This window comes from Acartia tonsa, chromosome 14, assembly GCF_053477335.1.
Source record: "Acartia tonsa isolate MP-2025a chromosome 14, ASM5347733v1, whole genome shotgun sequence".
In the NCBI taxonomy this organism is placed as follows: Eukaryota; Metazoa; Arthropoda; class Copepoda; order Calanoida; family Acartiidae; genus Acartia; species Acartia tonsa.
In genome coordinates this window covers 38877041-38890571 of record NC_137273.1, presented here as the reverse complement: position 1 = coordinate 38890571, position 13531 = coordinate 38877041, and the positions used below count along the sequence as shown (strand labels likewise).

The window sequence follows — 13531 nt, the reverse complement described above, 5'->3', positions numbered from 1 at the left end:
TTCGCGGAACTGGTGATGTTACAATAAAGTATAAACAAATGAACAATTATGTTCAAAGGAGCGCAGTAACAACAAGATTACAATAGACGTATGAAAATAGAACAGCTGACTGTAATACAGAAATAGTCTAGGAAATCTGTAAATTATAAAAGTGTACTGTTAACATAATAATAATCATTCCGCTTGAGTAATTTTCCATAAAAATTGACTTATTTATCAAATTATCATCCTTTTTTGTATTTCTCTATAGGGTATTAATTAGAATTTATTGATACCTAATCAAAATATAATAAATATTATTTTTTTTATTATAAAAATGTGGCGAAGCTAATGTATATTTAGGATTTAGGAACGTCCGTAATTGATAGCCTTGTTCGTTAGCCATGTTAGAATTGCGTGATAATTCACCTAACAATGAGGCAACTTTAAAAAGCTATTTTACATGGTTTCCTTTTTATTATTCGATTTTTCCATGGACGATAAGACAAAGGTCTAGCTTAATTCCTTTGAGAAAACACATTTTGAGCCAAAATGATAATTTTTATACTCTAAGAAAAGAAAACTTTTGAGATTTATTGTCTGAAGCAAAGGATCTTGGAAATTCCTGGTCTGACTGATTTTATGTCCTAGGATGGTTTTAGGATAATTTACTCACTTCCTCCCCTCCCTCCCCCTAGAGTCTAGGAAAGAAGCAACTAGTCAGAAAGAAAACAATGATAAAGAGTCAAATTGATCTTTCTAAAGTGAATGCTATTGCTAAGCTACTTTTGGAGAAATTCGTTCTTGTCAAAGTTTTAAAAATATGCATCTTTAATCTTAAAATGCCCTTGACGTTGAAAACAAACCTGCTTTTTAATTCCAGGGCGAAAGAAATAATACAAACCTATTTTTCTTAAAATACTCACAAGCAACCAAAGGCAAAATTTAACATGTGCAAATGTGAAAAATGTAATGTGCCATAGAACAATTTAAGTTAGATTATTGTACAATCCAATGTTCCTCAAATATATATGTATATATATTTCTGCATATAAAGGCAGAAAATAAAACACCACAAATTTCAGAGAGAGAGGGGACAATGGGCTATTTATTATACTAGTCCCCAAAGTTTTACAATAACGTTTTCCAATTCGTTGGCAAAAAAACTTTGGGGACTTTTACTGAATTTTGATTGGTTGAGTTTTCAACCACTAATTTTGACTTACAGAAGGGAAAATTTTGTGAGTCATCATTGCGGATGTATTTCAATTTATCGGCCATTGTCTTATTCCTTTAGATCCCTGCTAAAATATAGTGAAAAAATTTGTATATTGTCCATTTTTGCATATCTTAATGGCATAATTAGCAAATGGGTTGTTAACCCTGTAGTAATAAGTGCCTAGTCTATACATTCTCCCTCCCCCCCTCCCACCCATATTTTTTTTTAGTATATTGAAATTAAAGTGGGTAATATTTTTCATATTTCTTATTCGTTGGATTAAAACTGGTTACCTTAAATTATAAATATCTAAACTTTTTAACTAATAATTTTAATCAACAGGGGGGGGGGGTGCTTAGTTTATCATTACTGGGGATGTATATCAATTTATCGTCCATTGTCTTATCCCTCAAGATCCCTGATATTTCAAACATAAAGCAATATGATGCATGTTATGATGTTTAACCTTCCATTTTAAAACCCAATTTACCCCTTCTTAGGTACATATTTAGATGCATGTTGCTTAGTCATTTTTCAATCTTGATCTGACAAACTTGAATATCTTGAACCATTTGTATGTGTGCGAATTTTACTTGCAAATTTTGTGATAATTTGCTGTTATTGCTATTAAGTAAACAAATCCATACTTGATAAAGACAATAATTTTCATAAGAAGCGCATCAATAACAAACTAATAACATAGTTGTTAAAGATATACGTTACAAGATTAAATAAAATAAATCACTGAATTTATCTACATAATTAGCTAACTTATTTATTTTGAAACACTTGAATAAAGATTTTTGTAAGGAAAAGATTCTAACAAATTCTTTCGAAGATTTTTGAAAGCGAAGCTTTTCTACAATAAGCGTTTTCGTTAATTTTGCCATGTTAGATATATCCTATCGATTTCAAACACTAGATGTTAATTTCTGTAAACGTTAGGTACGACTTAGAAAGCGTAAAGTCAGTTCCTCCATTTAAGACATGCGGATTTTTTACTTTTATGACAACAATTTTGTGTATGATATCCTAAAAAATATTACTAGATACAATATTTTAAGCAAAGCAACCTAATATTCTAGTCCTAAGATGTAAGTATGTCCTTAAACATAATTATGTATTTGCGCAATTTTACGCTACAAGTTTATATACAATTTAGGTTTTCCTTTAAATTAATACCCATTAAGTTTTGACACTCGACAAGTGTTCAAGTTAGTTTGTTCTAAAAGTGTGATTTTATTGGTTCGCTTTCATGGATGTTTTTAAAAATGTGTCTTCTTCATTTATTTGTTTTAAAACATAAATTATAACACCTACAGAAAAAAATTAAACCACACTGACTTTTTTCTAACCCTAAACCACATTTTATAAATTATAGAACAAGAATAACAATATCAATGAAAGCAAAGCCTATCTCTTACATTCAGAGTCTATTGGAAGCGTGATATTAATTGTTTGAGTAGTGGGAATGCCTTGTAAAAAAAGATGTACATAGTTATTATAATACTATGAATATATAGTCATGCCCAATACGGACTTTTTGATAAAAGTCGTTCAATCAAAGGATTGCTTGTCAGTAAGGTGTTAGCAACGTATTCAGACATTTCACTGAGATTGAATCAGAGAAACTTATAAGAAGCGGTATAAGAATCAGAGAGAGGAGACAATGAGCTGTTTATTACACTAGTCCCAAAAGTTGTGGACTTATTGAACTTTGTTTGAATGGTTTATAAAGTTGAGTGTCCAAATGTTTTCACCACTAATTGTAATCTATTGAAGGGGTAATTTTATGTATAATCATTGGGGATTTTCATCAATTTAACGTCCATCTTCTAATTCCTTACATCACTGAAGACTAGCAGATAATGTCTCTTATAGAGTAGCTTCATTCACTTGAAAATAAATATAAAACTGCAATTTGATCAAATAACGGAAAAATTAAACTTCTATATTATATCACATTGAAAATTGTTTGATAATATCCGCGAAAAAAAAGACAATATATATTATTGTCTTTCTGACATATTCTTCAAAAAGTAGTTTTTGTTTGTTTTTTAAGACCGATGGCTTTTCCATTAGGACAAGGGGTGGTTTTAGTCTATTTTGTAAAGATTTATTCTTTGGATGGCTTCAGGCTTTTTAGATATATATATCTAGGAATGCAGTCGCTATATCCTTATTCTAAAGTAACAGGATGTCTGTTTGTGTGTCTGTGTGTTTGTGAGTTTGTGTGTTTGTTTGTACCGAAGGATCTCGCTAACCGCTGAACCGATCGGGTTCTCCTTAATAGGATAGCTTCTCATAGGTCCCGGGAAAGTTTATGGCTATTTTCTTGGGGGGTGGGACACCCTCAACCCCCCCTAGAAATCCCCCCCCTCCAAAATAAAATAAAATAAGAAATTGGGTTATCAATTCGACTTCCCACTCCTTAAGTGCCCCTAGAGGCCTCTAGGGGGCGTAGCCGCTAGTCTTTAGTAAAGTAGCAAGTACACGAAAAGTGAGAGTGTGTGTGAGAGAGAGTAAGGGAAAGGAAAAACAAATAAAAGTACATAGAAACATAAAGATACTGTCACTTATACAGTAGTTTCGCTACTAAAAAATTATTTTTTAGCGAAGATTATCAAACGCCATTTTTTAACTTCAATAACAACACATAACATAAGCTATAAAAATAAGAGTAAAAATGTCCATTCAAACCAGCACAACAAAGAAATGTTTCCTTAAGGGAAAAAGAGAATTTAAAGACATTCAATTTTTTTCAAACTAGATTTTTTGAAATAATGTGAAACCTTCAAAGGATGTACATTGCTTTATGTCAAGATTAATTTCTAATTGATAATTAATAAAAGCTGGCATGTGGAATGTGGATGTCGACACATGTAATAAGCTTGGGTCGTGGCCTCTAGTACAATGCAAAAGGTTTAATGAAAAACGGCTGTTACGATTAGCTATTTAAAAATTAAAAACAGTTGGAAAGTAAAAACTCTGTTTATAAGAATTTGAATGGTTGATTAATTTTTGTGTCCACAAGATCACGTAACAAAATTTGGTGTGTCTTCAATTTCGCATTAAAAGTAACAGAATGTCTAATGTCTATCTGTCTACCTGTGTCTGTACTTAAGAATCTCGCAAACAGCTGGACCAAAATGGCTCTCCTTTACAATGTATTAATATTATAAAATTATTGGTTTTAAAGTTAGTTTGAACAAATTAATCAGGCTAAATAATCACACTTTATTTGGTTTAAATTAATAATATTTGAATTAATAGAAGGTTTAATATTGTTTGTCATCATTGGGGGAATAGATCGTTGTCTTATTTCCTAAGATAACTTATTTAAGAAGAAAAATGGAACTGAAGTCTCACCGCGTAAAAATTAAACATATTATAAAATAAAATCTGAAATAAAAATTTTAGATTTTTATATGTGTTTAGCATTATTCATTCCTTTATCGCTAACTAGCGGATACGAACCTAGAGCATTCTAGAGGCACTTTAATTGTTTGTTTTTTATTTCAAATATCTAATTGGAGAAATAACTGTCAATGTGCGTTCAAGACTCTACGACCTTTCACAAAATAGTTATAAACCTTCCCGGAAGCAATGAGAAGCTACCTTGTTAAGGAGAACCCAATCGATCAGCGGTTAGCAAGATTTTTCGGTACAAACAAAAAGACAAACAACCAGACATCCTGTTACTTTAGTATAAGGATTGAAAACAAAAAGTTGCTTTATTCGAGCTTTTTAAATGAATTTTTCCCCTTCTGATGAAATGATACTTAACCAATAAAATATAAAAAATACTACAGACCTGTAGGGGGGACTGTCATTTACACAGCCAGCGAATTTACAGTGGATGTGTTTTTGCCAGTGCAAACTGAATTTTTACTGTATATTTGACAGTAAAATCGATTCTCATGCCATAAATACATCCAACACTGGCAAAAATACATCCAAGATTTTTATACATATGTCAAAAATACTTTTATAAAAGGATTAAGAGCACAAAGTGGAATTCTTCCATTTTTTTCCATATTTTATTTGCATACTATGTATTACATACTTCTAAATATTATATATTTGCACTTATTTTATTGCAATATAAAATTGCACATCTAAAATTTTAAATTCATATTCACTAAATAAATAAATATTCACTAAATTCATAAACTGGTGAATTTAATTGAATACTTTATATGTTTTTTTTTCATTATAAATACTAAATAAGTAAGTTGGCTCCATAATTATTTTACTCACACGGGAATGCACTCACCTAAGCCTCAAGCCCTTGTAGGGGTCTAATACTTTTGGTTCCCTATTGTAGGTATATTCCATAAAAAGCAGAACCAAATGAATCCATAATTTAAGCCAATAAATTTGTAAGTATAGATGTATAACCAGACAACTACCTGGATTTCCCTGTTGGGGAACTTTTTCGTTTGCTAGAATATTCCTTTTTGCTCTTTTATAGCGACTTGTCTGTGTTAATATTCCCGACGCTATTGGTTGGTTTTCAAGGACCCAATTCCTTGGGAAGGGGACATACATTTATTTAACCCTTTCCCCCCTCTATTTTTTTTTCTCTGATATTTAGCCTGACGCACATATAGTCATTATTCTACTTTTTTTATATCTTGTAGATATTTAGTTTATAATTGTTTTCTTATTTTCTTATAACAACAAAGTTACATGCTAAGTAAATAAATAATTTCTTTGGATGGTAAAAAGAAAATCTGTAAACAAATATGACCTTGACAACTATTTGGGTTAAGTTTCAAAACAGCAAAATCTCCCAAATTCGATTCGTTTTATATTCTAGATAGCCTGTTATAAATCTTAGAATGGTTTTAGGCTATTGAATTCTGCTCCCTTTCAGCAAAACAAAGCCCCAAAACACTATTCTTTATCATAGGCAGAACAATGACTGTCTCTCTGTCTATATTGTAAGATATTGATAACCGCTGGACAGATTGGGGTCTGCTTTTCAGGGTATAGACCTTCTAGTCTTCGTCAAACTATGACCCGAAAAAGTTGAAAATTTTCAGAAATTTTTTTTGTAAGAACATCTTTCTTTAAACAAATCAGGTGTTTTTATTGAATAGTTTGTTTGTTGACATTTTTTTACTTCTTACTGCATTTTGTTTGTCTGTATTTAGGATTCTACGTATTAGATAAAAGTATTTTTAAACCTCAAAGCCCTCAACCCTTTTACAAATCAAAGAAAAACATTTTGGATAGTTAAATTTATCGCATCGTATTAAAGACAGCTTTCCGCGGATATATATCGAAAAATTATAAGATTATAACCAGTTTCGTTAGACCCGAGAGGTCGAAGGCCCGGACTGACAAGACTGGTATTAATTTTATGACTTTTATTTTACTCCTCATGGAAAATTATCTGTAATACAATGCTATATATGCTTTAAAAGTAGAGCTGAGAACCTGTTCTAATCCTGCGGTTTCGAAGCCATACTGGAATTTAATTTCATCTTTCCCATGTAAACTGCTTATGACATCTATCTTATAAATAGGATGTGCAATCCTTATATAAAAGTAAAAGGATTTTGGTTTGTCTTTTTGTATAACTCTACTAAAGAATCTTGCTAAACATTAAACCATTCTTTTTTACAGAGAAGGCCCAGGTAATGTTTATAATGGAGGAGTTTACCGTCAACCTCCCGGTGATTATAAATTAAGTTTTCATTAAAATTAGGCTTTGCAGTAAAATAGCCCCATTTTAAGTTGAATTCAATTATTTCTAACTTTGCGTGCACATGTTTTTGGTAGAGGAAAAGGGTTGGATATCACCCAATTTGGTACGCTACTCTTTCTAAGGTACAATAAAACAAGGATGACAACATCCATAAAAGCGAAGCTCTGAAACGGTAGGACAAACAGACATTAACACTTGTATAGTGTCAGAACTGAATAATCAGAATGCGAATGTATAAGAGTCAAAGCAAAATTGTAAGTAAATTTGTTGAAAAACTGCTTGATACAGGATAATGATTATGGACATACTTACATTTTTAGAACTTGATTATAGAGTTGCTTTGCTCATAATATTGTACTTTGTTGTCCCAGGAATCAGTATATCAAAAATCAGACCAATCGGATAATTAGGTCACATACAAATTTGTTGTTAAAAATATAAAAAGAATCAACATGTTTCAAATGGACGTACGGACATTCAGGTTATGATTATAGAGTTGCTACGCTTAATAACACGTACTTAATTATTACAGGAATCACCATGCAAAATTTGAAATCGATAGGACAATTCTAACATGTCTAAATTAACGAAAAAAGCTATCCGTTACGGACGGACCGACCCTAATTATAGAAAAGCTTCGCTTTTAATATTAATCAATATTTTAGCAATTTGAATATCTACTTTTAGATTATTAAAGTAAAGAGAAACATTTTCTTCAAGGTATCTAATAAGATTTGGCAAAAAAATATATGCAGCTACTCATAATTTCTTTTTGTTTTCTTTTGTACTATTGAATGATTGATGTAGTTAGTGTTTAAAGTTGCCATTTCTATTTAAAACTTTGCAGGGTGATTCAAGATACTATTTGAAAGCAAAGGTTCTTTATAATTACTTCCTGAAAGTCAGTTTATTTTTTATGTTTCTTATCATCCTTTATTTATAAAAATTTAAACTTCTTAAGGTTTTAGATGATAAGATTTTGTTGCTTCGCTACTTGTTTACCTATTTGTTCCTTGTTTTGTATTACTATTGATTAGTCTGTGCGTCATCTATTATGTTCATTACATCTGTAATATTATTTTCTCGTATTCATTCGAATCCGGTGGATAGGAACCGGTTCTCTTCCATACGAAAAAACTATGTCTAGCATCGTATTATATCCAGCTTTCTACAAATATAAAAATGTACAATCATAAGATTAAAACCAGTTTTTTTAGCCCTTGCCTTCGGCACCTCAGGGCTAAAAAACTGGTTTTAATCTTATAATTGTACATTCTATATCCGTGGAAAGTCGTTTATAATACGATGAAAGAAATAACTATTCTTTATAGACAAGGAGAAAAATATCCAGAAAAACGAAGCTAACAAACAAACATTAAAAATCTTTACATTATTACTATTTGTCTTAGTATTTCTTATTTCAAGAAGTACATTTACATTATGATATTTTTCTAAAAAGGTAAAATTCAACGTTTTTTAAATTGACGAACATAATTTTTGTAAACAATTACAGAGTTTGAATTCTAGAGGCTATTCTTATCATGTCTATCTAGCTATATGTTACAATCAGACAGACATACAACTAAATCTAAATATTGAAAAGCTTCGCTTTTAAAGAAATTGCTTGTCAATAGAAAAATTGAGAATAAAAAGAAAAAAAATTTAAGAAAAATTTATCAGTTGTTCCATCCTTTTCTTTGCATCGAATAGCATCTTATATCTTACAGGTAAAATATTATTAATTATATGCAAAAAAAAATCAGGGAGTCAGAATAGATAATATCAAGTGCTTTCACTCACTGCCCCCGGCCCCCCCCTCACCCCTCTCTCCTAATTTCTAACATAAATTAAAATCAAGGGGTTAGATAGTTTTTCCGTATTCAAATTCCTTGCGAAAGACAATAACCCTTTTGGGCTACCTAACATCAAACATTACCCAACCTAACAAGAGCTAAAGTAACAACAAACGAAAACTACCCCCTCCCTCCCCCCCCCCCATACTTAAAAGAAACCACCAAAAATCTTAATCGGTTTCTAAATAATTCCTTTCTGTTATATACTGTCATTCAGTCAGCAAATAGCATTAAATACATGTTTAATCTTATTTAGCATGCAGAAAGTAATCCTGTGTATGGTTTTGTTTGCTGCCGTGGCAGGCGCAGCTAATGTCAAACAGCCAAGATTCTTGGCAAGAGCTATGGCAGCTAAGTCGGTAAGATTTAATTTCTCTTAGTTTAATTAATTAAATCTGCCCATAGCATCAATAATCTCTTATTTCAAAGGGGGTGAAAAATGGAGAGGGGGGGGGGGGAGAATTTTGACCCTCTTAATTAAATTTAATTTGAAAAAGAAAAAGTAAAGAAAATTTTTAGAGATTGATATTTTTTCCATGGGCGATTTCTTTTGGGAGGGTTGAGGTACCCACACCATAAGTTTTCCTGGAACTATAAGAAGCTTCACTTGAAAGGAGAACCATATCTGTTCACCTGTAAGCAAGACCCTAAACTTGACAAAGACAGACAAACATCCTATTACTTTTAAATACAAATTGTAAATTGTTGTATGTCTAGGATGATGCCTCAGCCAGACTGTTTGCCAGCCCAAGGTTCTGGTTCTGGGGATGGGGCGGATGGTTTGGATTCAACAGCATCAACTCCATCAACAACAACAACAATAATAATAACAACAATAACAACAACAATGGAGGTATCAACAACTTATAGTAGAAAAGATTCTCTAAAATTTACTTTGGTTGTCCATATCTATGTCCTTTCATCCAGTGATTTTTTCATCTGTTTACAGAGATAAATAGCTGCATTATTTTTGATGTTCTCTAAAACTTACTTTGAATTATTAGAATCAAATTTTTAACTGGGAACTGTATTAATTTATACAACAATTAAAGATTTATAGCTGAATTTCTATATAAATCTGTTCTTCATTGTATGTAAAACAATAATGTAATGGTTATGTATCTCAAACTATTTTTTTGTGAAGTGAGCAAAAATACAAAATTTGAAAATTGCAATATATTTTTCTTGAATATTTAGCCTAGGCCTTTTTAGAGTAAAAAAAAACCCGAGTAATAACACACAATTTTAAAGTAAATTGAAAATAAAGGGAGAATTTTATGTGTGTTGGTGTTTTATCTTCCAGGTTTCGTTATATTAGGTACATTGTAGCCCAACAGGGCATTGTAGGTATAGGCTCTGTAGTTATTAGGCATAAAAAAATAATCACCCATTTTATTTTTAACCTATTTAAAAAATAAGTAAGGGTTCTTATCTCTATGCAATTGGAGGGAAAGCATCATTAAACTTTCTACTTATTTAAACCTGATCAGGCACCAGCAGCAGTTCATCAACCTCAACATCAACTGGTGGAACCTCATCTACATCAACCAACACAAACAACAACAACAACAATAATAACAACAACAATAACAACAACAACAACAATAATAATAATAATAATAACGGAAGAAAATAAGAATGTTATTTGTTATCGCTTTGATTCAATAAATATTATCCATTCTGAATATGTGTTTTATTGATAGTACTACTAGGTAGACTATGTTTAATTTAAAGTTATTTAATGTTTAATTACTGGATATGAAAAGGTTTATTAGCAAGAAGATAGTGTTAAATTTTCATATTGTTTTAGCGTTTTTTTTACTCAATATTAATCATGCCTTAAAGGTGTTAAAATATAAGAGTTTACTTCTGATATTCAAGCTTACTTTTAAGAAATATAACAAGGAGTTTTGGACAAAAATATTCCTCTCTCTGGTCAAGATTTTAGATGTGGTAATATGTACATAGATTGAACGTTAACTTGTAAAAAAGTTTTTGCCATTACATAAGCTTAAACTGATTTAACTTGAAATTAAAATTTGATAACACCCTTACATACTATAGAATTATGAAATTTTAAGTTTAAATTTTGTGGATTGAAGTTGTTTTTTGTCAAGGTACTAGTGGCAGCAGCTCATCAACTTCAACTTCAACTGGGGGAACCAACAACAACAATAACAATAACAACAATAACAATGGAGGTATTGAAATCAATTTCTAGTGTTTAAGACATCGATAGAAAAAAACAAAAATCTTCTTGATATTAAAGTAAAAGCTTATAGTATTAGATTAAATAGATAAATTTGACTAGATATGTTTTGTCTGCTATAAAAGGGTCATTGCAAATAAAGGCAAATAGAACATATAAGCATGAAAGACAGAGATATTCTTCAAATCAAAGAAGTGCTTTGTTTCAACTTTTAAGTACAAAAAAAAGGCTAATTTATGATACAAAGATCTTAGATAACATTTCTAAATCCTTAAATTTTATCTAGAAAGCAGCAGTTCATCAACTTCAACTTCAACTGGTGGAACCAACAACAACAATAATAACAACAACAATAACAATGGAGGTATTGAAAGCTTAGATTACAACTAAATATGATTTGTCTGCTAGTAATAGGGTCATTGAAAAATAAAAATATTTTTTTTAAGTAAGAAGTGTTTGTTTTCTGCAGCAAACAATATTTTAAGCTACAAAGATCTCTAACATTTCTAAATTCTTAAATTTTATCCAGAAAGCAGCAGTTCATCAACTTCAACTTCAACTGGTGGAAACAACAACAACAATAATAATAATAATAACAACAATGGTGGTATTAACATAACTATCTATAAAACAAAGTAGACTGATGTTGGTCTGTCTGTCCATCTGTCTGTCTCTTAAGATATTCCTTAGGACTGAGCTAATTAGATAATGCTTTTCAGGGAATGTGGCTACTGTTTCTTCAATGGCTTTAAGCTATTTTCCTGAATGATAGCATGCCTACTTACCACAAAACAAAATTTTACTATTTTATTATGACACTTGATTCCAAACACATTTATATCATTTAATTTTTGGACAGTAGAAAACTTTTTTAGAGTAGCTTTTTACCCCTACAAGTGTTGAAGCCACTTGTAGGAGATATAAAATTAAATATTAAGAAATTAATAGTTATAAAGGTTCATATTAATTTTTCATTATCGACTATTTTTAAAAAATAATAAAGTAATAGGATGTTTGTCTGTTTGTACATAAGGATCTCGCTAACGTATAAACCGATATGGTTCATCTTTTCAGGGTAGCTCCTGGAATTAAACTGAGGTCTTTGGGAGCGTAGCCACTAGTTTTTTAAAAAGGAGTGGGTATATAAATCAAAAACAAAACAGTAATAAATTTCTTCAGTCAACCATTATTCTTAAATTTTTAAAACACCTTCATGAGCTCTTAAAGAGTTCCTGAAGAATTCAAAACCTTATGAAACATTTAGGTAGCAGCAGCAGTTCATCAACTTCAACTTCAACTGGTGGAAACAACAACAACAATAATAACAACAACAACAACAATGGAAGAAAATAAGGATGTTGTTTTATATCATATTTTTGATTCAATAAATAACATGCATAGCAATTTTTTTCCTTTTTTATTCCAAGTCTTTAAAAATTTTACTGTTCAATCTACCAAGTCATGAATGTAAAATTCTATCCTTCTTTTCTTACTGACTGTTGTAGACAATACAAATTGATTAAATGACCTTTATCTTGCAGTGACAGGAAGGGATATTACATTTACTTCTTTTAGATTTAGAACACACCTTATTAAGGCACTTGATTAAAGCTACCTAGGCAGAATATTACATAATTGAATTGTTACGATGATTAATTAATCGTTTATTTGATAGTATTGAATAATGTATATTGATAGGCTAAGGTTATTATTTAAGGTTAAATAGCAGCAGTAGTCACCATCTTTTCTTATATGCAGCTACGCCCCTAGAGGCCTTTAGGGGCATTGAGGTGGGAATGGGTAAATCCCCCAAACTACAGTATATAATAGGAGGATATATTACATCCATTATGGTTTCTATCAGTATCTATATAAATGTTTACTTTTCTAAAATTTCATCTATCAATTTCTCTTAATATCTGTCTATCGTTATCTATAATACAAAGTAGCTTGATGTCTCTCCGTCTGTCCGTCCGTCCATCCGTCCGTCTGAAGCTTAAGATCTTGGTAACCACTGAACCGATCGGATTCAACTCTTCAGGGAATATACCTACTGGTCCTGTGGTGGTTTTAGGCTATTTTCTTGGGGGGTGGGACACCTCCAACCCCCCCAAAAACAAAAAAAATCCCCCCCCATTTTTTTTTTGTAGAAGATTTCCTTGGACCTTTTTTTTGTAGAAGATTTCCTTGGTCCTTTTATCTATTATTTACGAATTTCACCATAACTTTTTTTTGATCACCTCTTGGGGAAAAGCCCCAAGAGGCTAGGGGCGAAGCCGCTAGTACATATATAAATGACTATTTAATCTATCTACCTAAAACACGTACCTACAAACATCATCCACAATTGTTTCACACTTTTCTTCTAAGACAACTTCACACCTGAAACAGACCATTTGCCGTAAAAAGTTTTTACATAATAATTTACAAATGTTAAACAAGGATGACAACTCTCATAAAAGCAAAGCACAACAAAATAGACCGACAAACGAACATTGACAAATATAAAATAAAAATGTATTCAATTAAATAGTATTTATAGAATATAAAAAAGT

At 31.0% G+C, this 13531-nt stretch overlaps 2 protein-coding genes across 6 annotated transcripts in view; one reads left to right on the top strand and one right to left on the bottom strand.

The window, feature by feature from the left end:
* Nucleotides 1-13531, bottom strand: part of LOC145305461 (uncharacterized) — a 64669-nt gene that overhangs the window by 14672 nt on the left and 36466 nt on the right. The window contains exon 13 of the mRNA XM_080147079.1: nt 13305-13358. Coding sequence (XP_080003205.1) covers nt 13305-13358 — 54 coding nt within the window. The remainder of the gene's footprint in view (nt 1-13304; nt 13359-13531) is intronic.
* On the top strand, nt 8534-12380 carry LOC145305222 (uncharacterized). 5 transcript variants are annotated; one of them, XM_080146811.1, is made up of 7 exons: nt 8534-8641; nt 9024-9126; nt 9485-9620; nt 10885-10968; nt 11263-11340; nt 11506-11580; nt 12241-12380. In XM_080146811.1, the coding sequence occupies exons 2-7, from the start codon at nt 9025-9027 to the stop codon at nt 12327-12329; spliced, it is 564 nt and encodes a 187-aa protein (XP_080002937.1). In that variant the 5' UTR covers nt 8534-8641; nt 9024; the 3' UTR covers nt 12330-12380. The 5 variants fall into 5 exon arrangements, with proteins under 5 accessions (XP_080002937.1, XP_080002936.1, XP_080002940.1 ...); XM_080146810.1 differs by having other exon boundaries at nt 11506-11583; XM_080146814.1 differs by lacking the exon at nt 11263-11340.

What these genes read in the sequence shown, in the direction of transcription:
- LOC145305222 (XM_080146810.1), top strand. Translation starts at nt 9,025, where the DNA reads ATGCAGAAAGTAATCCTGTGTATGGTTTTGTTTGCTGCCGTGGCAGGC. An exon ending in GAGCTATGGCAGCTAAGTCG is followed by an intron (nt 9,127 to 9,484) that starts GTAAGATTTAAT and finishes TTGTATGTCTAG; the next exon opens with GATGATGCCTCAGCCAGACT. An exon ending in TAATAATAACAACAATGGTG is followed by an intron (nt 11,584 to 12,240) that starts GTATTAACATAA and finishes TGAAACATTTAG; the next exon opens with GTAGCAGCAGCAGTTCATCA.